This window comes from Lampris incognitus, chromosome 3, assembly GCF_029633865.1.
Source record: "Lampris incognitus isolate fLamInc1 chromosome 3, fLamInc1.hap2, whole genome shotgun sequence".
Taxonomy (NCBI): domain Eukaryota; kingdom Metazoa; phylum Chordata; class Actinopteri; order Lampriformes; family Lampridae; genus Lampris; species Lampris incognitus.
In genome coordinates, this window is record NC_079213.1 from 110,385,050 (window position 1) to 110,412,325 (window position 27,276).

General features: G+C 44.7%; 1 protein-coding gene across 5 annotated transcripts; it reads left to right on the forward strand.

Moving 5' to 3' along the window:
- The first annotated feature begins 513 nt into the window (after positions 1–513).
- Positions 514–25,868, forward strand: hps3 (HPS3 biogenesis of lysosomal organelles complex 2 subunit 1). 5 transcript variants are annotated; one of them, XM_056276175.1, is made up of 25 exons: positions 514–855; positions 993–1,226; positions 1,336–1,407; positions 1,864–1,957; positions 2,798–2,871; positions 3,262–3,474; positions 7,183–7,243; positions 7,828–7,916; positions 8,572–8,689; positions 9,025–9,178; positions 9,559–9,641; positions 10,036–10,210; positions 10,444–10,525; positions 12,760–12,917; positions 13,222–13,323; positions 17,213–17,321; positions 18,201–18,436; positions 18,767–18,944; positions 19,035–19,268; positions 19,530–19,727; positions 19,961–20,164; positions 21,035–21,139; positions 21,476–21,682; positions 22,055–22,142; positions 23,245–25,868. In XM_056276175.1, the coding sequence occupies exons 2-25, from the start codon at positions 1,176–1,178 to the stop codon at positions 23,370–23,372; spliced, it is 3,213 nt and encodes a 1,070-aa protein (XP_056132150.1). In that variant the 5' UTR covers positions 514–855; positions 993–1,175; the 3' UTR covers positions 23,373–25,868. The 5 variants fall into 5 exon arrangements, with proteins under 5 accessions (XP_056132150.1, XP_056132154.1, XP_056132151.1 ...); XM_056276176.1 differs by having other exon boundaries at positions 516–620; XM_056276178.1 differs by having other exon boundaries at positions 521–624.
- The last annotated feature ends 1,408 nt before the right edge of the window (positions 25,869–27,276 follow it).

Genomic DNA, 27,276 nt, shown 5'->3' on the forward strand with positions numbered 1-27,276 from the left:
TTGCTGCCGCCAGTTATTCAGCATTGTCGACTCGGCGTTACTGTTCAAATGCGCAAGGGGCTCTAAAACAAACCATTATTATAAGAAACGAGCCCATACGAAGTGCGGGGAAGTCCAGTCTGTCCAACACACATCGCTCATATCCTCCATAGCCGAGATCCCTCTCTCTCCTTTACCCACATCTGCCCCCGTGTGGCGTCGCGTTGTAACGACAAGATTTCCGACGTAAATAGTTCGGCCGTTTCAGGGATAACGAATCTCACACGAGTGATTCGCTTTTATTTCAGTTTAGTTTTAATTTAATTTAAATCTTTCTGTTGCGATCGTTACAAATGCCCGTGTCGTTTTTTTTCTTCGACCCTTCACGTTTACGCTGTAGTCTTGACAGTTCGTTGACCAATAGAAAGGTCGAAAGCAATTACAGGCAGAACATTTGGCCAATGAGCGGTGTGAGAAGGCGGGCCGTTCTTTGTTGTGACGGAAGTCTCACTTCCTACTCCGCAGCGTGAGACGACGCCGACCCGAATGGAAACGTCACAGGTGTTTTCCAGCAGTTTAAAAAAAAACCCAAAACAACTTTTCCGTCGTTTCACTCTCACTCGAGACCTCGCCGTCTCAAAGTGCGTGAGTACGGTTTTCGATTCAATTTGCGTCGAAATGGGCCAACCGACATCCGTTCGTCACTGATGCCGCTCACAAGACTGCGGCATGTGATATCGATTTGAGCGGAACACACGCACGCACGCACGCACTCACGCACACGCACACGCAGGTCTTCCTGGGCGGCCGGCTATAACGTTAGATTCCGGGTGGCCTTCCACAGTACTGATCGCTCGTCCTTGCTTGATAAAGAGGGTGAGGTCTTGTGTGGAGGGCAGATCGCAGTGCCTAATAAACTCGTGTAGTTTTTTGGAGGCTCATTCTAAACGGACGGGCTATTCTTGTAATGGTGGGTCTGGGTTTTGTTGTGAAGTCTTTGTTTTCTCTTGAAGGTCTCCAGCTGCTGTGGACCGGCTCTGCTGGATGAAGGACGCTTCTGGGATACACAGACGGGGTTTTGAACACATGGATTATTGGTACTTCACTCCGTAGCACCAGCAAAACGGGAGGAGATAGGAGCCCAGGCTATTTCCGTTTCTGTCCTTGACCAAGGCCCTCCAGGAGGTGGACTGAACATGGTGCATGTCTATAACTGTCATCCGTTTGCCTCACAGCAGATAGTGCAGGTTAGTCATGCATCTGGGCGTCACGGACGGACCAAAGCACATAATACTACAGACATATTCAGAATTAACTGAGCTCTCTCTCTCTCTCTCTCTCCCTCCCCCCCTTTAGGTGGAGCAGGAGCCTGGACTGGTGTGTTGTGGTGGGGGAGCCCTGTTTGTCGTGGCTACCGGAGGATGCAAGGTTGCATTAATGTCTTGTCTGTCCACCTGTCTGTCTTTCAGTTTGGTAGCATGATCTCTTTCTTATATTTCCATTTTAGAGCTTTTTTGGAGTGTATATCCTTGATTAAAATCATGCAAATGTACAATATGCGACACTCCACCAGTGCTTGAGACAAAAGAGGAAGAATAAACAGCACAATAACCGTTTCTCAGGGTGAATGTCATCCATTATTTTCTGTCCCAAAGCTTCACTGTGCTTTCTTTTTTTTGTGTGTGTGTGATGGTCATTCTTTAAGCTGTCTTGTAGAACAGAAACACAACCAGTGATACACAGCAAATACAAAATAGCTCAGTGTATGAAGGATGTAGAAATACAGGAACATCAACCAGTTAATTTCAAGTTTTAATCCTCTGACATTTTGGCTGTGTGAGGCTCTCGAAGGACACTGACCTTGTTCTGTTGATCCAAACCAAGGTGGAGGTGTACTCACTGGACCAGGAAACCTGCCCCTTTCTGTGTCGCTTTGCCACTATGGGCACCGTGAGGGCCATCCAGTACAGTAACATAGGTACGGTGTTCTCTCTCATGCACACACTTGTCTTTCAGTTACAGATTTTCTTTTGCTCTCTCTCTCTCTCGCTCTCGCTCTCTCTCTCTCTCTCTCTTTGAATCGATCTTGGTTCTATGATGGAAGTTGAACTCTTTTTGTGTATGTTAATGTAAAGGAATGACTATGTTTGATGATGTCATTGTTCGTTGTTAGTTTTCTCATTAAATAAAGAGCTGTTGCAAATTCAATTCTCTCTCTCTCTCGCTCTCTCTCTCTCTGTCATACACTCACTAACACACTCACACACTTGTGACTTTTATGTATTTATCTGTATTTTCTGCACTGAGTGTAAAGCACTTTGTAACTGTGTGTTTTTAAAAGTACTATATAAATGCAATTTTACTTACTTACTTTGGCTTTGGAGGTGTCTGCGAGTCCACCACCAAACTCTCTTGATTTTAAAGGGCTGTGTGCCACTTCTGCCTGAGCACTGACCGCCATTGTTAAGTGATGAGAATAACATCAACAAATGAAAATAGACAAGACAAGCATCTTAAAACAGGAAGGTAGCAGATACCCATCAGTTTGCTTCGGTCACTGCTTTGTCCACTGAGGAACGCTAGTATGAGCAACAACAGATTTGCTCAGTCAGCCCACCTCCGGTTTTTTTGACTGCAGAAATCTGGGGATTGGGGCAGCATGAGTCATCTACTTTATTTCAGTCAGTGCCACTCCAGCAACCCCTGCTAATTTTTACAAATCACATTATGCTTCAGGAAATCGGAATTAACGCACATAGAAGCTTTAACACCCTGGCTTTTCTGTCCTATTCACTCCCCCTCACCCCCGTTTCTGCAGGAGACTACTTGGTAACTATTGAGGAGAAGAACAATGCCACCTACCTGAGAGCTTACACCAACTGGCGCTACCAGGTAAACATGAAGACTGGCCGAGGAGACTGAGGGTGGAAGGACTTATCGCATATTTTGAATTATTTAAGCACTAAAATGACCCTCCAAGCCAACACCGTGCTTGGCTCTGAGATGGACATCAAACCAAGTCAAAAGAACTGTAGCCAGACTTTTTTGTGGAGGTAAATTTAAAGCTAATTCTTGTAAAAGCAGAATTCTGATTCATAGTGCCATGAGCGCCGTTTACGAATTTTGTCAGTAGATTCCTGACTAGTAGTATTTGCACATTAGAGGTAAAGCCTGATTATTTCAAGAATTGTGCATTGTTTCTGTCATGTTAGTATAGTCTGTTCCTAGTGTCTCTTTCTGTGTACCGTCATCGCATTTATCCAGCTTTTTCTCTCCGTGCAGGCTGAGGAAAAGGCCCGTGTCGGGGTGCGTTTGTTAGGACACCTGCTGCGAGGGGCGTCTGTGCGGGGCGGGGCTCAGATGGAGATAATTGAGATTCCACTGTCAGAGCGACCTGTAGCTGTGGCTTGTTGCCCGTTAACTGGGGACCTTCTGGTGGCCTGCGACAAAACTCTGGTTCTGTTCACCTTGAGGAGACAGAACCAGCAGAATATAGTAAGTATCGCTTTTCTTTTTTTTTAATGTGGAGATTTGTTTCAATATTAGTTTCTGTTAGTCTTCAGTTTAAGTCCACGATTATTAAGGGAGCTGCAATGCATATACTCCGAGGAGACAGAAACAACATTAGTCAGTGTTTAAATACAACCTGCAACTAATTTTGCAAAAATACCGAACTCATAGAACAGATTTAAGTTCTTTACCTGGTTGCTGTAGAGAAATTAAAAAGACTTCATATGACATATTAATTCGATTTTTTTTTTCAAATTGGTATGATTTTGATGCTTCTTTTTTAATGTGTTATACCCATATTAATTTGAACTTCTCTTACTGTGTGTCTACCCTCGCATGTCTAGGCCTAACTCCGTGGTTCATTTTGGCTCTGTGAGTTTAGCCTGTCTTGGCTAATCTCACAAACATCTGGCTTAAACACCTGGATCTTTCTTGCAGATCGGGTCTGGCCTCCCTCTCACTGAGAGTGGTTTTAAAAAGCCTGGCCTGTCAAAAAAGTAGAGACGCATCACATCACAGCTGTAAAAATGATGGCGGCTTAGCTTGTCATGGTGGTACCACTGAGGTATTGCTACCCTTTAGTGCAATTGATGAACAGTATTACTGCCTTTCACCACTAGATAGGGTTGTTGGCCTTTCTTGCTGTACATTGCAAATCCTCTGCATTAATTTTGGATGTCTCTCAAAGTTTGGGAATACCTTTGCTTATGTCAGAATGTAATTAAGCAGAATCAGAATCCTGTTTATTGGCCGTGTAGGTTTGCACATACATGGAATTTGACTCTGGTTTCGTGGCCCTCTTGGTGTACTTAACATAGAACAACAACCCTACAACACAACAATCTTCAGATATATACACACACACACACACACACACACACACAAGGATTGAGCATTGACTTATACAGGCGAAATCTGAGGTGATAAAGTGCAGTGGTGCAGAGAATATCTAGAATGTAATGAACCAGAAGTTATGTTATAATTTTATACCAACAAGCACTATTATGTGACTATGTGACACAAACTCTTTCACATTGTCATTGATCAGCAGGTTAAGCACATTGTTGCACACGATTTCATTTACTCTACTTGCCAAGCTTAATCACTTCAGCAATAATACACTGATGAGTCAAAACATTATGACCACTCTCAGGTGAACTGTAACGTTGATCACCTCCAAACAAGGGCACATGTCAAGTTCTGGGTAGATTAGATGGGAAGCGAACAATCAGTTCTTATAGTCAACGTGTTGGATGCAGGAGAAATGGGCAGGAGTAAAGAGCTGAACAACTTTGACAAGGGCCAAATTGTTATGGCCAGACGACTGGGTCAGAGCATATCTGAAACGGCAAGGCTTGTGGGGTGCTCTCGGTCAGCAGTGGTGAGTACCTACCAACAGGGGTCCGAGGAGGTGACAAACCACAAACTGGCAACTGGGTGTTGGGCGCTCAAGGCTCATTGATGCGTGAGGGCAGTGAAGGCTATCCCGTCTGGTCCGAACCGACAGAAGGTCTACTCGCAGAAAATTTTAATGATGGTTACAGGAGGAATGTGTCACAACACACAGTGCATCGCACCCTGCTGCATATGGGGCTGCGTGACCTTAGGCCAGTCAGAGTGCCCATGATGACCCCTGTTCACCGTTGAAAGTGCCTACAATGGGCACATGAGCATCGGAACTAGACCTTGGAGCAGTGGAAGAAGGTCTCCTAGTCCGATGAGTCCCATTTTCTTTTAGATCACTTGGATGGCTGTGTGCATGTGCGCTATTTACCTGAGGTGATGGCACCAGGATGCACTGTGGGACGATGACAAGCCGGTGGAGGGAGTGTGATGCTCTGGGCAGTGTTCTGCTGGGAAACCCTGAGTCCGGCCATTGATGTGGACATCAATCTGACATGTGCCACCTACCTAAACATCGTTGCAGACCAGGTACACCCCTTCATGGCAATGGTATTCCCTGATGGCAGTGGCCTGTTTCAGCAGGATAAGTCACCCTGCCACACTGTACACGTTGTTTGGGACTGGTTTGAGGGACATGATGAGGTGTTCAAGGTGTTGCTCTGGCCTCCAAATTCTCCAGATTTCAGTCCAATTGAGTGTCTGTGGGATGTGCTGGATCAAAAAGTCCAGTCCACGCCGGCTCCACCTCGCAACTTACAGGACTCGAAGGATCTGCTGCTAATGTTTTGGTGCCAGACACCACAGGACACCTTCAGGGGTCTTGTAGAGTCCATGCACTCAACCTGCTGCCCCCTCCTCTTGGAACTCCCTCGCCAAGCACATCAGGCACTGCTGCGATCTGCCCACATTCAAGCATTAATCAGGTCTCACCTCTTCAGACCTGCTTTCATCGGTGATTTATGTGATTTATGATGTAGGTTGTGTTGCATGTTTTTGGTGTGTTGCTTTTAAGTTTATTCCAATTTATGTAAAGCGTATTTGGGTACGATGAAAAGCGCTATATAAAATCAGAATCAGAATACTTTATTCATCTCCGAGGGGAAATTGGGTAATAAATGCATTATTATTATTATTATTATGCCTTGGCGGGTGGGTGCTGTTTGGTGGGACACAGAACACCAACAGCATATTAGGCAGGTGGTCATAATGTTTTGGCTCATCGGTGTATATGCTTTTATTTTGTAATTGCAAAGTGATGGTGTCCCCTTTTTGTTGCTTTGAGGTTGCACTACTGCCATATGGCACCAAGCATACTGCCTCGCTGCAACAAGCCTAGTGGTGGCAGAGAGAAATTAAGTAATTTTGTGATGCTGTTAGGATACTCTTCCAAGTTATTCCCATGATTAAATTAGACAGACGCTTCCACATGGCACCCTATGTCATGTGATACGTTATCCCATGATAAGGCCTCCTTGGCACAACAGCTTCTACCATTCACCACTGCTGCTGTTGTTTTGTTTTTCTTCTTCTCCCGCAGTTCCAAAATTTCATGTGAGGGAGAATATGATGAAATTATCCTATAACGTTTTTGACAATGCTGTCTTATTGTTTCTATAAATATCCAAAGCAACCATATGGTGGCGCTCTAAACAAATGTCCCACCACTCGGGATAAATAGTCATCAAGACAAGCGGTCAGTTGTCACCTAGTTTGGCACATTTATTGTACTCGGTAAAGGAAGTCAAAGAAGGTGGAATCAGCTCATCTGGATACAATGTTTACTGACAGATACATTTCATCACTCAACTAAGTGACCTCTTCAGTCTCAACTGGCTGCAGGTATCCCCACCCTTATAAACAATACAGTACAATACAGTGGCATAATGACCGAAACCAACGAGCCCCCCCGGTCGGTTCAGGGCAGGCATCAAGACACTCAGTAAAGGAGGGTTTTCATGAAGGTGTGTGTAAAGACAGCCCATTAGGGGTGCAGCAAAAACCAAACTTTACACAGTTCCACCTAATTTAGCCATTTAATTTCCACAATATTTGGTCTACAGTCTGCAATGTTATTCAAAATTTTGGTGGTTTCTGTTGACAGCCAGACTGTTACACATCTTAAGGAGACAGGCCAGTATATAAAAATGTACAAATGGGTCAAAACAACAAAAAAAAACCTTGCAACATGTAGCTGAATTCAGTCATTTATGTTATGCTGGTTGAGAATGAAATAACATGTTTTTTACTTAGTTGTTGTTTGATGTTGTAATAAATATCTTTTAAAAACAGAGCCAAAAGAATCCTCAGCCTCCTGGGCAAAACACTCAGCAGAACTCCAGTCACAACCAAGGTAACTCAGTCAAAGAGCATCGATACACTCAAGATCTGAATGCCCTGAACGTCATTTATTCCAAAGGTTTAGGATTATTTAGTAATAGGACTAGAGCATCCCAGTTGGAAAAAACAAACTAAATATAATTCTAAATGAATTATATAAATTCAGTTATAATTCTACTGAAAATACGTAACTATCTAGTTGGATACACTGTGACTACTATGAGGATATTTGATTTTGTACTCTCAATGTACTCTTGTGTACTCTATTAACTAATTTCGGCCTCAGAATGAGAAGCGGAGGGTTTGAAGTCGGCAAGATGAAGACCAACTGCAATGGGCAAAATTAGTTCCATATTGTATTTCATGTCGTTCATTTCATTGTCTTTAATACAATAACTACAGCAAATGTAATTACATTGCTTTCGCTCTCTTCTGCTGATCTAAATCTTAAGTGCTTTGACGTAATGCAATAACCGTTTGACCCAATCCAAAGTGAGCGGGTTGGGAATGAGGCTAAGCTAAAGGGTGCTATAGTTAGTAATAGAGTGGTACTAATTATCCATGTAGTTTTACCCACTGCTTTCTTTCTGTTCCCAGGTCAGAACGCTGGTTCAAACCCAAACATTTCCATCCTGGACTTTGAGCGCTCCATCATCCTGCATCTTCCTGGGTTCTCACCTCAGCAGGTTCTCCTCTCTTCAGTGCTTATACAAAACAGTAGTAACTACTGTCCACGTTAACCGGACTTAATGCTAGCGCTTACTGGCCTGTACATGCACAAGCATAATCGTATGCCATACCAGTGGTTCTTGCCTCTGGTCCTCGGGGATCCCCCTGTTCTGCTGGTTTTCTATTCTGCCAGGTAGTTTATTACGTTCACCAGCTGTGCCAGATCTAAAAACGCCCTGCGTAGACTACTGGAATATCTGACTGAATAGAAAACCAGCAGTACTGCGTACCCTGAGGACTGGAGTTGAAAATCGCTGCTCTGTGCTGTTAATAGCTATTGTGTAGTTCATATATAACCCTAGTAATACAGTTGTATAAAGGGAAACTATTCCCTCTTTCAATTCTTTAAATTTACATAATAGAACATAACCAGCCCTCAGCTAACCTCATCCAATTCTCACCAAGTCTTAACAGTCGTTAAATCTAGCCTCATGGGACAAATATAGCTGCGGCTAACAGTAATCTTAAATGCCCATTGATGATTTTGTGTATCTGTGACTGCAGCAGTTCATGCAGAAGTCCAAACCACACTTTTCGTAATGACTTACAAGGGCTTGAAACTCTGCTCTCTCTGGTGTTGGTTATTCTATAATGCTTCATTGTCCCCCATAGGTGGCATTGTGTGGGGGATATGTGGCAGTACGGGCAGAGCTGGAGGTGCTTGTACTTAAACTGGATCCAACCTCCGACTCTAAGAAACAGGAAGAACCCCCAGATGCAGAAAAGACCGGTAATAACACACCTGGCAGAACGTACACATCTGTAAAACCCCTACATAACACGATGCCCTGTTTGGGTACGGTATTGATAGCTGGCATGTAGTTAGCGGATTCCAGGTTCTGTCACCACTATGTCTGGCTGAGGGTTAATTTGAGCTGGCCAGGGACTCTGAAAGGGATCGCCGACAAATTCGGCAAAGTTTTAAAAGAACAATTCTTCTCTCATGACTTTAGGGCATAAACTTGAAACCTCTGGGAAAACCGTAAATAAATGCATGAATACATTGACTTGCCGAGTAAGTTTGTTTTGCGCGTGTGTGTGTGTGTTTTATGTGCACTTTCCCAGATGATCATCTAGAGGACCTAGTTGACTTCCTGCTCCTACCCCAACACCAGGAGTTGTTAGGCAACCAAGCCAGAGACTGTGGCCTGTCTGTTACTATAGAAAAGACTGGGCTTGAGGACAAGGGTCAATACATGGTGACTTACGTTTTGTACAGGTGTGTATCTTTCTTTTCTTTTTGTTTGTTTTTTTGGGGGGGGGATTTTTTCTTATTAATATTCAAGACAGTGAAGAGAAACAGGAAATATGGTAAGAAAAGCTATTGAATGTAAGTCTATTGAAAGCCTTGTATGGGCTTATTTTACTCGTCTTTAAGCACACTCTCTGAATAATGATACTCGTAGGTTTGTACAAAATTGGGAAAATCAACCAGAGTCTAAGACTTTGGAAAAGCAAATGACATTGATAAATGCATATCCACAAAAACCTTACTCTTGACGTCGGTTTGACATGAGCGTGATTGTTTAAATGTTTGCAGTGTTACACGTGGCTTTTGTGTGATTCAAGTATGTATGTGTCTCTCTTTCTCCCCCGTAGGCGTTTTGCTCCGGACTTTTTCCAGGGCTGCGGTGTCGAGGAGACGAAACTCCACTCCTTACAGCTCCACCCGGTGTTCACTAGTGAGTACAGCATCAGAGGAGCGAAAGAAAACGAGAGAGCAAAAAAGAGACGTTTCAGAATACATCTAACTCTGCATCCGTTCACTGTAGTATCCCTCTTCACAGCTGTAGTATCCCTCTTCACAACTGTAGTGTCCCTCTTCACAACTGTAGTATCCCTCTTCACAACTGTAGTATCCCTCTTCACAGCTGTAGTATCCCTCTTCACAGCTGTAGTATCCCTCTTCACAGCTGTAGTATCCCTCTTCACAGCTGTAGTATCCCTCTTCACAGCTGTAGTATCCCTCTTCACAGCTGTAGTATCCCTCTTCACAACTGTTTTCCTCTCTCTTTCTGGTCCTCTGTCTCTCTTTGTGCCTCTCCATCTGTCCTCTCATTCTGTCTCCCCCCGTAGGTAACTCGTCAGTGCTGGTTGATGAGCCGGCTTGTGTGTTCTGCTTCTTTTCCCTCCCCAACACTGGCTACCTCTACAGTCTTACGGGCGGCGTTGAGCTGCTGTCGGCCTATCAGTACCCAGAAAAAGCTTTGGAGGCAGTGCTTACCAATCACTTACTGCATGTCATCACCAAGTACGTGAAATTAATGTTATAATTTTTAAAAAAAAACAATATTTATTGTATCACTGCTTTACTGAGTTTGGAGAATTTGATGTAAAAGTACACAGTAAATGGCTACACCCACATTATCCAGTTCTCAGTATCAAAATTAGCTGAACTATTATCATCTTTAACTTCTGGTTGTTAAATTGTGTGCGTGTGCGTGTGTGTGTGTGTGTGTGTGTGTGTGTGTGTGCGTGTGTCAGGAGTGCGCTGCAGTGCTTCTCGGTGCGCTGTGCGGCGGTAGTGGCCAGGGTGGAGGACCCCTACATTGATACCACCATGAGGGTAGGAGCCTGACCTCCAGCTACAAAGTGCTAACTTTAACACCGATCCCAAGCCGTTAAATCCCAGAGTTAGAACTGGAAGAAAGGACACTGGCTATATCACTGGGGAATCACATTTCACAAACAAGATCATTCTACTGAAGTTTTATTGGTTATTTTATTGAAAGCAGGCAACAAACAGGCCAGCAAGTCTAACTGTGGGCACACACATATTAGTCTCCAGCTCTTTATGCAGGGAGGGCAGACAGTGTTATCTGGTAACAAAATAGCTGCTGGAGACCCACTAGATAACACAAACTAATGTCAGATATCTTTGTCGATACTGCAATGGCGTTTTTGGAAGGAAAAAAACTTGATACTGTATTACTGTTTCCTTGGAAATGCAACCAGTCAAAGGTGAATTATATGTGCCTTAAATGGAATGGTTAAATACAAGGATAAGATAAATTTCAGCTAGCATCACTTGGTATAATTGATATTTTACCTAGAATTTTCTTCTTTCTTCTTTTTTTTTTTGATTCCCCCCCCCCTCCCTTTTTTTTCTCCCCAACTGTATCCGGCCAATTACCCCACTCTTCCGAGGCGTCCCGGTCGCTGCTCCGCCCCCTCTGCTGATCCGGGGAGGGCTGCAGACTACCACATGCCTCCTCCCATACATGTGGAGTCGCCAGCCGCTTCTTTTCACCTGACAGTGAGGCGTTTCACCAGGGGGACGTAGCCAGTGGCGCCCCCAGAATTTTTTCATAGAGGTGGCCAAATGGGGCCACTGAAAATCTTGGGGTGGCACACCAAAACCAAAAGCCATGACTGAATTCCAGGAATTCTATTATGCTGTTGTAGTATACTGTACAGGGCTAGTTGAAAACTGTCAATATGAGAGTTAAGAAAAATATACATTATTGATTTAAATGAACAGCACCTAATGTAAAATATCAGATAGAAGCATATTCTGCATAATCAGAAGCACATTGTGCATATGCGACTCATGGCTGGGGGGGTCAGCGGGGGGGCCAGGGATAGTATCAGGGTGGCGCCACTGGACGTAGCGCATGGGAGGATCATGCTATTCCAACCAGTTCTGCCTCCCCCCCCGAACGGGTGCCCCGGCTGACCAGCAGAGGCGCTAGTGCAGCGATCAGGACACATACCCACATCTGGCTTCCCGCCCACAGACACAGCCAGTTGTGTCTGTAGGGACACCTGACTGAGCCGGAGGTAACACGGGGATTCGAACTGGCGATCTCCGTGTTGGTAGGCAACGCAATAGACAGCCACGCTACCCGGACGCCCCTAGAATATTCATTTTGGTGATTGATAGATACCGTAGGTTAGAGTTTTAATGTTTAATTATTATAGATATCTGGCATAACCATTTTTAATAGCTACAATTTGTTGTGATATTTTTGGATCATTACAGTTAGGTAAGACTTACAGATTTGTTATTTAGATTTTGGCTGGTATAAAATGCTGTCAGTTATGAGTGAATAAGGGGGATCTACGATTAGAACCGGGTGGAGTGTTTGAATGTTGACACGGCTGTCCATAGACATCTGCTTTATGATTGTCACGACTGCTCCCGCAAATGGCGTGCTTACTGATGTCTGCTTTAGTTTTTCTGACTACACAGTCCTCATTCTCCCGAAAGTGATGGTTTCCCCGGTGGATGAACTGATTGCTAGTGTCAGCCACTGAAGTAGTCATACTTCACTGCAGTAATCATTGATCGCAAATCGCGGTTTAGTACCATCTTTTGCAACACAAAACTATGACAGGATCTCTCTCTGTCTCTCTGTCTGTCTCTCTCTCTCTTGTCAATTCAATTCAATATTTGCTTTATTGGCATGACATATGTTTTTGTACATATTGCCAAAACAGGTAAAACAACAAAGCAGGTAAAACAACAGCACAACAGCAACAATGATTGCAATAACAGCAATCTCTGTCTGTCTCTCTCTCGCGCCTTCTCTCACTCTCTCTCTGTCTCTCTCGCTCTCTCTCTCTCTCCTCAGTGAAAAAAGAAATACATTTGTTCACTGAGTGAAAATGTCCCAAGGACTTTGGCTATGACCTAGCTCTGATACCAGTATTACATCTGATATAAACGGCATGAATATGCGCTGTACTTAAGGGAACAACAGCTTTCACTGATACTCAATTTTACTGTTGTGTAAAATCCTACAGGCATTGGATATTCACAGTTTATTGGTGGTGTGTTATTTGTATATTTGTTTTAAGGCCTGCCCTCCCTGCAACCTGGAGGTGTGCGCTCTCAGGATGCAGCTGTTTATTGGCCTGCGTTCGGTGTGCATCCATGACCGTCACGTTGTCTTGCTCTCCGCGGCTGATACGGAGACACCAGAGGACGCCGAACATGGTGCAAAGCACAGGAACATGTATGCCATGCACGGTACACACACTACAACACATACTGTATGTGGACACACTTGCAGCTAAAGTAATGGGTGAAGAAATGGTTGTAGTTCTACATCCTTCTGCAGATAGATCAGCAGAGATTTCCTTGTCCGTTTCTGAATGCAACGATGAGGTATTTACCAGGTACCGAGGTCTGTCTGAGCAACAAAGACTGTTTGTGTGTGTGTGTGTGTGTGTGTGTGTGTGTGTGTGTGTGTGTGTGTGTGCGCGTGCATGCGTGTGTGCATGTGTGCATGTGTGCGTGTTTGTGTGTTATAATTGTAGTGAGTTAAAAGAGCACACCATGCTGACTGGTATTTTCCTGGCGGTGGGAATCAATCCCTCAACCACTCCGGCTCTGGAGAGCCTTCTGTCCCGCCCCTTCCTGTAAGAGCCCCCTACTGGTTATCACTTTTTGGGCCAAGCTGCAATGCCGTCACCACTCACCTGAGCTATTGATTACTAACCCAATTCTCTGATGAGCGATCATCTGTAAGAGATACTTTGACAGGATTGAATGTGATGCGAGCATTCCTGCCTTCCATTACCGAGACTCTCTATGAGACGCTTAACAGTGGAAACAAGTTGGAGCGGAAATATTAAAGCTTCAACTGTTCCCAGCATCAAGAGAAACAGGGAAGATTAACAAGACATTTTAACCGTCAAGGTATCTCTTTGGCCTGACTCCAGTCTTACACTAACATTTAAGGCGCGGGAGGTACTATTTTAAGACCTTTGAGTGTGTTAAGAACATCAAATAGTCTCGAAGGGCAGGGCACCTACACATACGCAGGTGAACAGTCAGCAGTTCTGTCTACGCCTGCCGTACTCCATATTCCTCACGTGTGGACGTCTGCTGAGATTTGATCCGTGTGCGTCAAAGTTGACGTCCGTCTGCCTGTGTTGTATGTGGACCGAAATAGCCCTTACAATCGAACCGCCGAGCCCCTCCCTGCCCGTCAGCATACATCTATTATTTCTCTGTTGGCCGTGGCATACAGCGAGTCATTTACTGGCCTGTTTAAAAGGAAATCGAAACCTGTTGTCCTGAACCTGCAACCTCTTGCACTTACAAAGTCAACCGAGGATATCTCGTGATGCTTCTGCTGCACTCACAGTGCCGCGTTGTAACTGACATTGCAGCAAAATATCGAGGAAACCACATTTTACTGGACTTCACTGCTCTCAAAGCCATTCTTCTGCCGATAAAGATTTTGAATAGATTCCAGTATGGCCGGTTTCTTGTGAAGAGTCATTTCATGGGTGTCCGGGTGGCGTGGCGGTCTATTCCGTTGCCTACCAACACGGGGCTTGCTGGATGGCATCCCCATGTCGCCCCCGGCTTGGTCAGGCATCCCTACAGACACAATTGGCCGTGTCTTGGGGTGGGAAGCCGGATGTGGGTATGTGTCCTGGTCGCTGCACTGGCGCCTCCTCTGGTCGGTCGGGGGGGAGAGGGAACTGGGGGGGGAATAGCGTGATCCTCTCCCGTGCTATGTCCCCCTGGCAAAACTCCTCACTGTCAGGTGAAAAGAAGCGGCTGGCGACTCCACGTGTATCGGAGGAGGCACGTGGTAGTCTGCAGCCCTCCCCGGGTCAGCAGAGGGGGTGGAGCAGCCACCAGGACGGCTCAGAAGAGTGGGGTAATTGGCCGGATACAACTGGGGAGAAAAAGGGAGAGAAAAAATCCCAAAAGTCGTTTCATGTGTTCCAGTGAACCTGTGTTTGTCATCGAGGGTTTGTGGCATCAACTCCCAGACGGTGCACAGACTCCCTGCCAGACTGCTTTTCTGTAAGAGCCGAGGCAAAACAGTATATTCAGAAGTTCACACATACAGGAGCTGAAACTGCTGACCGCAGAAACATGGTGATTTGTGTGTCCAAAAGATTCTGTTTGACTTTGCAGCTTGGTCCAAAAGTGAAACCCCTGTTTGAGTCCTGTTTGAGTCCCCAAGCTTGGCTGATCATAACCTGCCTAACTGTCCTCAGGGTGTGCATCTCAGTGTGTTCTCCAACTAATAACATTTGGCAGATTAAACAACATGCATGCATGCACACACACACACACACACACACACACACACACACACACACACACACACACACACACACACACTAGGGCTTCACGATATTAGGAAAACATGCGATATGCGATAATGTTGTTGAATATTGCGATGACGATATGACCCGCGACAAATAAACAAATATTGAAGTGTACAGTTTTAATGTCTTTCTGCTTTGGGTTTGCAGCGAACACAGACCCCAGACAATGAACAGCCTGTGCAGACTGAATAAAAAAATGAAATATATTATTTCCATTCCAGCAACATGATTTTATTCTAAAAAAAAAAAAAGTGCACCTGGCTACAGCCGCTATACTGACAATGAACAAATACCACCAACTTGGTTGCATGGCAACACAGTTTCTTCATCACTTTAACGCTACATCTGGGGCCTGTTTAAATATAGCAGCTACTAGCAGTTTATGTTATAAATGATTACGTAACAGTCTCCATTTAAAACTGACGTCTAACCGGTTTTGCAGAGTGAGCGACTAAAGTTAGAATTTATTTTTTTACATTGTGTTTTGTTGTTATAGCTCGTTTGCAGTCACGTGGTTCTGGTGACGCGCGAGGTTCGGATGGAGGGCAGGAAGTGGAAAGCGGAATGGACGAGGTGGAGCTGGTTTAGCCCGAACCTTGCTAGTTTAGACCAGTGGTTCTCAACCTTTTTGGGGTCCTGGACCCCCTGCGTATTTTTGATCTACCCTAAGGACCCCTCCACCTGATCTTAGGGGAGGGGGGTTGCAATTTGATAGAAACAGTAGAAACTGCATTTTAAATTGCATTATAGCATTTATTCACTCTTTGGGGCAAAAATAAGAGCTTTCAGTTGTAACTTGGATATAGTTAACAAAACAGAATTCTTATGCAGTAACTTTCAGATATATGTAACAAAACAGAATATGTATTCAGTAACTTTCAGATATATGTAACAACACAGAATATGTATTCAGTAACTTTCAGATATATGTAACAACACAGAATATGTATTCAGTAACTTTCAGATATATGTAACAAAACAGAATATGTATTCAGTAACTTTCAGATATATGTAACAACAGAATTCTTATGCAGTAACTTTTAACAATGCAAACGGGAGCGAGATCTCTTATTAAAATACAATAAATCACACTTGTGAAACAGATGTAATTAGAGAAAAAAGTCCTGTTACCCTTTATAGTTTAGGTAGATAAAGGTCTCAGTCACATTTGAGTAAAATAATCCTATTTCTATAAATGTCATAGGATCTTTTTTTTAAAGATATTTTATTTTCACGGACCCCTTGCAATTACACCACGGACCACTAGGGGTCCGCGGACCCCCGGTTGAGAAACACTGGTTTTAGACGCCAAACATAGGCATTGCGACAGTTTGTGGTAGTGCTTCCTATGTAGACAATCACTTCCTGCCCTCCAGCTGTAGTTCGTGACGTCATATGCAAGCGGAATCAGCCAGGTGACACTACCGCCGTTTTACCAGGAGGGGGCACCAAAGTCAACACAAACTGCGTACACCGTTTATCCCAGTTCAAGCGGTCTTGCGATACGTATATCGCGCATGTTGATATCGATATATAGTCCTTGATATCGATATATTGTGCAGCCCTAAGACACACACACACACACACACACACACACACACACACGGATATCTCTGTCCGAAGACCATTGCACTGAATGTGTTTAAGTCGAGCTGTTTTTATGCAAATTTTGAAGCTGTGTCTGGTAAAGGTTGAACGGGAACCCCAAAATACCCCGTTTGTCTCCTCATTGTGTTTGTTTTACTGTCAAACCGATGTGTCATACAGCCACCACACCTGGAAGGAGGGTTTTCTCTTTTTGTTCTGGTGTGGGCCAGCTCTCACAGTTATAGCAAAGAAACCTCTGTTTTCAACTATGGCTTCCAGCACAGTTGTATTGTGAAAATACTCCTAGTCAGAGTACTGTATGTACCCACAGTGTGTAAACAGTGTAAAGCAAGAAAGATGGCTAAATAATTATAATAATAATCACCATCATCATCACTGCTTGGTCATCACCAACAGCCACAACAAAATGCAAGTAAAATTGTACTGATGAAAACTAATACAGCTTCTTTTTTTTTTTTCTTTTTTTACAAGTTACTACTAAGGTCTGAGGTGGAGGCATTCTCAGTCCAACCCCTCTGTTTGACTTCACCTTTTGGTTTTCTTTCTGCGTGACCTCTGACCTTAGAAACAGGAAGTGGACAGTTTCTCGTCCCAAAGAGTCCGTCGAGGTGGGGCATGGATGGAACCTTTATGTGGTCGACACCGTCTCTCCCCTCACACTCTACCGTGAGATGGTAACGCGCACGCACACACACACACACACAACCTACAGGAATGATCCATGCATACATACAGGTACACAACTTCAAGAGATATCATCAGACACACACGCACGATAGATAAATCGGACCATAGAAAGCCGAATCTTCGGCCTTTGTAGACCACTGTTTTTCTTACTTGTGTCTCCAAGCAGCTTTCAGCTTTTCTCACTCGGTGTTGAAGAACACTGGTGTAGACCTGACTCTGTTTAATCATGTGTGTACTTAAAGGTCCGAGTGTGTTTGTGTATCTGAGACTGTGCTGGTGTACGTCCCTTTGCGTATGTGTTCTGGTGTGAGACCTTGAGTACAGTGTGTGTGTGTGTGTGTGTGTACGTGTGTGCGTGTGTGTGCGTGCAAGGGAATGAATTTCTGGGGCGTCCGGGTGGCGTAGCGGTCTATTCTGTTGCCTACCAACGCGGGGATCGCCGGTTCAAATCCCCGTGTTACCTTCAGTCAGGCGTCCCTACAGACACAATCGGCCGTGTCTGCAGGTGGGAAACCGTATGAGGGTACATGTCCTGGTCGCTACACTAGCGCCTCCTCTGGTCAGTCGAGGCGCCTGTTTGGAGGGGAGGGGGATAACGTGATCCTCTCATGTGCTACGTCCCCCTGGTGAAACTTCTCACCGTCGGGTGAAAAGAAACGACTGGCGACTCCACATGTATCGGAGGAGGCACGCGGTAGTCTCCAGCCCTCCCCGGCTCAGCAGAGGGGGTGGAGCAAGCGACCGGGACGGCTCGGAAGAGTGGGATAATTGGCCAGGTGTAATTGGGGAGAGAAAAAAAAAAAGGATGAATTTCTCTGTATATGCTCATCGCTTTGTCGACCCGTGTATGTGTGTGCGTGAGTCAGGTTGAATACAGCCATCGTTATGCAGAAACCAACCTCCAGGCCCAGAGTTGCCGCCACCTCCTCAGTGAAGCCCACCTCCTCCTGCGTGCCTCCTTACTCCAGACCCTGCCGGTCGGCAACAAGAACTCCGCAAACTCACCGCAGGCAAGTACCGAGGTCAGGAGACAGACAGACCGACAAGAATTGGAGGAGGCCTTCAGAGAGAACTGTGCCCAGCTGGGAGACTGTTTCAGCAGGTAAAATGTGCAAACACTTACTTTCTCCCCCACACACAAAGACCGATAGTTGACACATGGACAAGAACTCTTCGTCCTTCTGTTGCCACATCACACGCCAGGCTCTTTACCAGACAGATTTATAAATGGGTGGACTGATGAGGCAGTTGAGTGTCTTATGCGAGGACATTTCGCCAGGATGTGTCGCTTAAGAAGCCTTCGAGCCTGACTGTTTTAGTCATTAGATGGTCTTAAATCCGTAGGCTTACCTTTGGTCTGCTTTCCTCTCATCTGTTTATCTGTTCTATTCGTTTCCATTCTATTAAATTCTATTCTATTCATTTGTTGTAGGGGCAACCAGAATGATTGCCACCTGGCTTTGCCGTACTATAGGATGTCTAGGCTGTCAGTCACAGAGGTCATCTCAAGGAACCGCCCACTTCCCAGTAGCCCATGCTCTTATGGCCCTGGCTTCCTTTTTTACCTCAAACACTTCCTGTTAGAGGAAACGGATCAGGTCCTCAGTCAGGTATACACACTACAAAACAAACGCACACTAACCATGCAGCCTGGCGTTGAAGTCAAGTGGACATATCTTCAACCGGCGTTGTGTTCGCAGGAGACAGCCGGCGAGGTAGCGGAGGTTTTCAGCTGGTCTGAGCCCTACCAGCTCACGAATGTGTGCGCCAGCCCTTGTATGGCGAACGTCGACCCCGCCCAGGCGTTGTTACGGTTACAACATCTGGAAGACAGCAGCGGCATGACGGTTCCCCTGACAATCACCATGGCGACCATGGCCTTGCGTCTGGACGACCTTCCACGATACCAACAGCTTATGAGCAGACACAGCGAGGTTAGGGGCGGGGGGAGGTATCGGGTTTGTGTGTGTGTGTGTGAGTGTGTGTGAGTGAGAGCGTGTGAGAGAAAGTTATTGGAAGAGAATTCAAACAGTTTTTGTAACTTTTTAATATATTTTTATGTTTCTGTTTATATGAATACGTTCTGCTATTCCTGCTGTCAGTCCAAATCGCTGCTTTTTAAATGACCATTGGAATTTGTGACGTCAAATACGGTGTATGCACGGGTGTGTGTGTGTGTGTGTGTGTGTGTGTAGATGCTGTTGGTGTATGGGTTCATTGAGGAGCCCAGGCTTCTGCTTCACGATGGAGGCGGGCACCGGGACACACACACGCAGCCCACGGCGCTGGCACGCCACCTCATACGCAACCAGCCGGGGCTTCTGGTGGCAGCCATGGTGGCCCTGCACGAGAACAGCAAGGTTCAGCTGGAACAGGCGGACCGTGTCTTCAAGGTACGAAGAAACCCCCCCCCCCATCTCTGTCAGGTTGAGTCTTGCTCCGGAAAGCGTAGGTACGGAGTACGGCGTAGCGAGGTGCAGTATGTCAGGTCAGAACAGCGAGGAAGTGTGTGAGTTTAAAACACTGAAGGAAAAAAGGTTTTGTGGCAATGAAATATTTTGTACAGATTGGAAAAGTACCAAAAACAGAGCCAAGCACAATGTTTCCTGTGTGTGTGTGTGCCTAGGAGCTGGGCTGTGAGGATGACTTACTCGTGGATTTCTGGGAGGCGGTGCTAATGGCCTCATCGCAGGAAGTTGTTATGCAGGAACTCCTCTTCCAACTGGCCTCGGTCTACATCGACCGACTCACACACAAGCCCTCTGATGCACACACTGACCCCACACATACGGCTGCCGCTGACAGGTCTCTCAAGACTGCTGATGATCTGGTACAGGACTCTATTAAAGTTATTGACACATTTAATTGGTTATGAGCTGTGTATGAATCTATTTTTTTTAATTAATAGCTTGTCTCTTGTAGAACATATTTAATCACTGCCAAGTTATATATTTGTCTAAAATGCACGATCGTCCAAAGATGGGAAGTTTTCCAATCATGGAATAGTTTTCAGACAACTCTTGACAATTGATAACACCCAAGGCTGGATTACGGACCGGGCATGCTGGGCGAGTGCCCCGGGGCCCCAGACCACGAGGGGCCCCAAAAGGTCAGGGGTATTGTGTTCGCGTATAGTAGGGCTCCCCAGTCATACCCTACAAGGGACTGTTTGTTCCAACCCTGCGTCGCGATGCAGGGCCCAGGCTAGTCTCTATTGATGCAGGGCCCCAAGCTACAAAGTCTCTATTGATGCGGGGGCCCCAAGCTACAGTCTCTGCTGATGCAGGGCCCCAAGCTACAAAGTCTATTGATGCAGGGCCCCAAGCTACAGTCTCTACTGATGCAGGGCCCCAAGCTACGGTCTCTACTGATGCAGGGCCCCAAGCTACAGTCTCTACTGATGCAGGGCCCCAAGCTACAAAGTCTACTGATTGTGATTCAAAATTGTGTTGTACTTTGTAGTCGCCATCCAAATCCCATGCAGATTGGTAAAGCGTCGACTACCATGTTGGGTATTTGCATTAGTTTTACATTTAACAATGTTTAGTGTTGTTTGTGTAGCGGGCGGGGAGGGGGGGGCAATGGATGCGCGTGCCCCGAGGCCCCCTGGTGGGTTAATCCGGCCATGATAACACCAAAGTTTTAAACATTTTGTGTGTGTGTGTGTGTGTGTGTGTGTGTATGTGTATGTGTGTTTCAGATCGCTTCATGTTCTCACTACGGTGCATTGTACCCCTGGATCAGCGTACTAACACCAGCTACTACCATCGGCTCACAACACCAGGAGGCACTATACAAACTACAAGTAACTCACATTCTTACATAAATCTGTGCCAACATCTTTATCTTGTTGTCATCTGATGCCTTAATAAACAAGGTAAAAAATTTTTTTACAGGAGAATATGTATTTGAAAGTACACAGTATGTAAAGGCAGGCAGACAAGTCCACAGCTCCCTTCATTGTTATTTGGCTGAAGTAGAACTTCAATCAAACATTTCTCAGAAAACCACTTCCTCCACACCAGCTTCCAGCACAGATTAGACCTGTACTCATTTTGAGTAGAATTAAACTACTCTACACGTACATTTTGTCCCCAACACAGCAGCTGTAACTGTCAGAGTCCACTGTCTGTCTCCCCAGTCCCTCCTGTGTGGTCCGTCGCTCTCTGCGTGCTCCATCGCGCCACTTCTGGAGCGGGTGTCTGAGGAGACCTTGTGGGGCCTCAGCCTGCACATCCTGTGTGCCACAAGGATGGGGCAGTATGAACGCAGCATGGAAAAGCTGCTGGACCGATGTCCCCAAGCCATCATACCCTACGCCAATCACCAGCTTCAAGATGCACATATGGTCTGTGATAACAGGGGACACCAAGCGTTTAATCAGACCGGGTTTTTGTTCATCAGGATTACAGCTGCATTTTTGGTTTGGTTGACTTTGTAAATTACAGTTGTCATAAATACCTCCCGAGTGTTCGAGTTTCATGGGAGGTGTTAAAATATTTCTTTCACTTTTCATCGATTATGAATTTGAATTCACCAGCTATTTTAAAAGGTGTGCAAGGCGCGCAACCGCCCGACCCGTTTACATCCTAACAGTTATTATATATTGTTAGAATATGAGGCGTCATTTCTTATCCAGAAAATTAATTTAATCAGTCTAATATGGGGAATTTTGATGTACATGTAAATGCAGTAATTTATCACGGCCTAATCCCTCTAGGCGTTATGGTGGAAGAAGCTCCTCCCAGAGCTTTGTGATAGGACAAGAGCTGCAGCAGACAACACCATCCTATTGGCTGCTCTGAAAGGTAACAAGAACACCTAGTGTCATGGATATGACGCACAACTCTTTTTACAAAATTGTGCTCTGTTATTCATATTCATATAAATCATGTATTCATATAAAATCCTGATTGGATGCTCATCATTGATACTGCAAAATAGGTGCTTGTGCACTAGTTCTGCAGAGCTTAATCTTGCTCTAGTGAATGTTCTTTTTTTAAATATAGCCAACAACCCAGGAAAGTAAGTTGGCACATCATAAATACTTTTTTATCAAAACACTTATTTGAGCAAGTTAAAAGTGATGGAGCACATCTTACCTGCATCACCTGCATGTTGATGGGGTTTCTGAAATTCTACTTTGAATGAAATCAAATGGGCGATACCAAACAGTAGAATATGAGGGAGAGGCTACGAGAGAATGGCATTGGGGTGTAGGTACAATATATTTTGACAATTTTCATGCCAGTGAGGATTATAAAGTTGTTTCAAATAAAACACAAACTTCTTCATCTTTTACAATAGCATATATATTTTAGCTGCACTCATGCACAACTGGTTTTGAAGGGGTCGCAACCCCCCCTTCAAGTCTGCACAGTTGGGCCAGCGACACTTGAAGCTAATGCCCCTTTCCCACTACATGGTACCGGCTCAACCCGACTCGACTTTTTCGTTTTCCATTACTGGAAAGTACCGGCATTTTGGTAACTGTTATTTTCTGGTACCACCTTTGTCGAGGTTCCAAAAAAACTGGAGCGGGTACCAAAATCAATGCAGACCAGCTCCACTGAGGGGGTACTGCTACGGTAATGGAAAACGACACTCTGCAAGTCGAGTCGAGTCGAGCCGGTACCGTGTAGTGGAAAAGGGGCATAAATGTCAGTTTGTGAACGGCAGAGGTAGAAGCCAGGTCCATGTGGTGTTTTGCATCTTAAGTACTGCTCACAGTGCAAGTAATTTTTCTCATGAAAGCCAAGTTTCGTCTTAGTCTGCTGTCTAGTTTGTGCAAATTGTTCGGCTCAAAAATAAGGTCGAAATTGCAGGGCAGTCTCGATTAGCAAGAGGAAAACACATTTGTCTACTCTTTTGAGAATCTTTGTTTGACTTGATGTGTTTCCGTGCCAACAGAGACGCTGGTGGTTGTTGCCATGGAAATGAGCCCCGTGGAGTTCCTGGAGCTGTTGCCTGATGATGGCACGGCATTGTACTTCCTGCCTCACCTGTTAGCCTGCAGCCAGAAACAGCTGCTGACCTGACTCACAAACACTCACATTCTTTCTCTCTCTCTCTCTCTCTCTCTCTCTCTCTCTCTCTCTCTCTCTCTCTCTCTCGCACACATACTGGAGCACTTACACTTGGCTTTGGACAATGGTGTGTAGTGCACACTGTGCAAGTATGTCAGCACAGGCACAATATCAGTTCACCCAGGTGATTATTTAGAAGTGAAACGTTCTTTCCCTTTCACACGATGCCACAGCGCTGATCCACAGCACTCTCATCGCAGTCCCTGAAGTGACTGAAGATTTGTGAAAGCAATTTGGGGGAACAAAATAATGTGCATTAAAATATAAGTTTGCTTAAACAGAAATCTTAGCCCTGTTTATACGCTGAGCCATAGATGCTTTAGAAGAGCTCGGTAAGGTGGTGCTACAGACCTCAACTTGCCGCCCCGTGTCTTAATCCACTCGCTGCTTATAGATCACACCAGTGTTGTCTGTCGTAATGCTGGCGTGCTCCTTTTCTGACACTGCAAAGACAAGCAGGAGTGGACAAAGCAGTCAGTCGCATTCGGGTCGGACCTTTCGCTGAGTGATTTTCACAAGATTCACCAAATATTAGATCTCGAGCACTGCACATCACTGGCATGAGAATTATGGGCCCTGTTGAAAATGCGGGCCAGACGCATGAGGTGGGAGGCAGTACCGCGTACACGAAAATGAGCAAGCAGGCAGATACTGCACCCCAACAGCACATTTAAGAAAGAGCAAGGTACTCTGAACTTTCTTAATCTGTTTTAGCTTTTACATCTTCGGGGGTTTTAAGCTATAAGTATGCTGGTTAAATGTCGTAAAGCACACAGCTGCTCACATAAGAAAACATCCGTTCGTTTAGCTTGCCATTTACAGGGGCTTAGTCAACGTGAGCTTATGACCCGTGCTTACTGGGACTTCCTCATTCACGGGAAGTAATTGCGATTCCCCCGTCACGAACGGGGTTCAGCGGGTCGCCCGCGCCTCTCGGCAGAAGGTAGACACACTGATTACGATGATTAAAGAACGGAACAAACATTCATTTTTGTGTGTCGGTCAAATAGTATAATGCCAAAGTTATTAAAATACGAGGGTCTTGTTGAAAAAGTCATCTGTTGCACTTTTGTATTATCTGATGTGCGTCAGTGTGCTGTTGACAGAACAGCTGGACACGACAACACCGTCGTATGGAGGATTTTTGTCATACGTTTTATGTGTTATGTGTAAAAATGTTAAATTAAATCTCGGTAGAGCTTAATGACCTGCGTGTGTGTGAGTTGTGTGTAAGTTCCACATATAAACTCCTTGGACAGCAGGCAGATGTGTGCATATGATGGCTGTGTATGTAGCCACGTTGACATTAGTAAGGCAGAGGAAGATGAAGGGCCTGTCCAAATCTAGAAAAGGGGCGTCAGAAGATGAGCTCTCAATGAACTTGCTGTATAACAAATGTCACAGTTACGCTCTCCGTGTTCTCCCACTAGAAGGTTTATGATCATTTGGAAGGCAAATGTGGAAAAGGGGGACGGGCCTCTGCGAGGGAAGCTTGTTTATATAACAGACATTTTGTGTCACGCGTCCTGTTTTCATGTCAACAGCACAGGGAACCTGTTGCCCTTCAGGAACCCTTTTTGCTGTCGATAACGTAGTGACGGGTTGGGCCACAATAAGACCTGTGAATGTTTACAGGGACATCATTTGAAAATCCGTCGAACGGGATACGATGTGATCCGTAAATGTTCCAAATATTGTGTGATAAGAAAGTTGAATCGGCTCGTCTGGATACAATGTTTGTTTCCAGGCTGAAGATGTCACTTAGTTGCGTGATGAAACGTCTCTGTCAAGGTCAACCTTCTTTGAGTTCCTCACCTGGATTATTGAGCGTGCATGAAGATGCTGGTGTGTTTCGTTTATCCGCCCCCCTGGGAGAGCCCCGCTCGCCTTGTCCTGAATAACCGAGCTCATTTCATTGATTACAAAGGTTTCCGTCCTAATTGGAATAAACCGACTTATCGATTGCAGGTTGTTTGAACTGGTTTTGCGTTGTGATGTGGTAACGATTTAGTGGATTTTTTTTTGTTGGCCCAGTCTGTTGCCTCAAGTAACCCAGGGTAACCCTGAACAGATGAACGTATAGAATCTCGAGTGGCCCTTTTATCTGAAATCCAAGTCATCCGTCAGTTGTGACGCGTAGCCTCAATTTTGAGTTGTGTGCACCCCATACTCCCAAGAAATGCACCCATTCAATGGCAAGTGTGTTCTTGTCGCTTCAGCTATGAGAGTTTGCCGGTTTCACACGAAGCGCTGCTTATGTCAGCTCATAAGGAACACCCTCCCTTGACACGCCGGGGGGGAATCAAAATTAGAGCGATGATTTTGTTGTGATTTTTTTTTTCCGGCTATGGTTTTAAATCGCACATAATTATTGTTGTATTGTTTTACTCTGATGTATGACGAAGATGGCCTTCAACCAGACAGCTGATGCACCAGTTACAGTACTGAGACTGGCATTGGCATTATCCTGGACTCCTATGAAATGGCCGTGGAATATGGAAAATTAAAAATGTTTTATTTCTGGTAAGAGTGTTATGGAGGTCAAACAGCAAAATGACTCAATCATCAGTTTGGTAATGAAACAACAAACAGATAATGTGTGGGGGAGGGGTTGAAGGGTTGATTATTGGCATTAAAATGTGTGTTTATCTGTTGTCTGTCCATCCAGTCATGTGGATTGTTTGTTTGTAGGCGACTGCCCCCCCCCAACTGCACCAATCACATGATGGGGAAAAAGACCTCTGACCCTCCCCAAATCTTTTCTTGGTGGAACTCAGCTGCTCAGTTGTTTGTGGACAACAGGAAAACAGTGGCCAACGTAATCACTCCCGCTGGACGTTGTTCCTGGTCCGTTTCCTTGGAGTCTCTACCGTGATTATGCCACCAGCTAGAGATCATTTTTGCTCTTTTGTTTTTGTTTTTTGAACTATCTCTGAACACAGGAACTTGACTGGCAAACCAATGTGAACAGGAGAGCACAGCTGAACAAACCAGAGCTTGAAGACAACCTCTTAAACCAGTGGTTCTCAACCTTTTCGGGGTCCTGGACCCCCTGCGTATTTTTGATCTACCCTGAGGACCCCTCCACCTGATCTTGGGGGAGGGGGGTTGCAATTTGATAGAAACAGTAGAAACTGCATTTTAAATTGCATTATAGCATTTATTCACTCTTTGGGGCAAAAATAAGCTTTCATTTGTAACTTGGATATAGTTAACAAAACAGAATTCTTATGCAGTAACTTTCAGATATATGTAAGAAAACAGAATATGTATTCAGTAACTTTCAGATATATGTAACAACACAGAATTCTTATGCAGTAACTTTCAGATATATGTAACAAAACAGAATATGTAATCAGTAACTTTCAGATATATGTAACAACACAGAATTCTTATGCAGTAACTTTCAGATATATGTAACAAAACAGAATATGTATTCAGTAACTTTCAGATATATGTAACAACACAGAATTCTTATGCAGTAACTTTCAGATATATGTAACAAAACAGAATATGTAATCAGTAACTTTCAGATATATGTAACAACACAGAATTATTATGCAGTAACTTTCAGATATATGTAACGAAACAGAATATGTATTCAGTAACTTTTAGATATATGTAACAACAGAATTTTTATGCAGTAACTTTTAACAATGCAAACGGGAGCGAGATCTCTTATTAAAATACAATAAATTACACTTGTGAAACATGTTATTAGAGAAAAAAGTCCTGTTACCCTTTATAGTTTAGGTAGATAAAGGTCTCTGTCACATCTGAGTAAAATAATCCTATTTCTATAAATGTCATAGGATCTTCTTTTTAAAGATATTTTATTTTCACGCAATTACACCAC

What these genes read in the sequence shown, in the direction of transcription:
- hps3 (XM_056276175.1), top strand. Translation starts at nt 1,176, where the DNA reads ATGGTGCATGTCTATAACTGTCATCCGTTTGCCTCACAGCAGATAGTG. An exon ending in GTGACTTACGTTTTGTACAG is followed by an intron (nt 9,179 to 9,558) that starts GTGTGTATCTTT and finishes TCTCCCCCGTAG; the next exon opens with GCGTTTTGCTCCGGACTTTT. An exon ending in GGTGCAAAGCACAGGAACAT is followed by an intron (nt 12,918 to 13,221) that starts GTATGCCATGCA and finishes TTATAATTGTAG; the next exon opens with TGAGTTAAAAGAGCACACCA.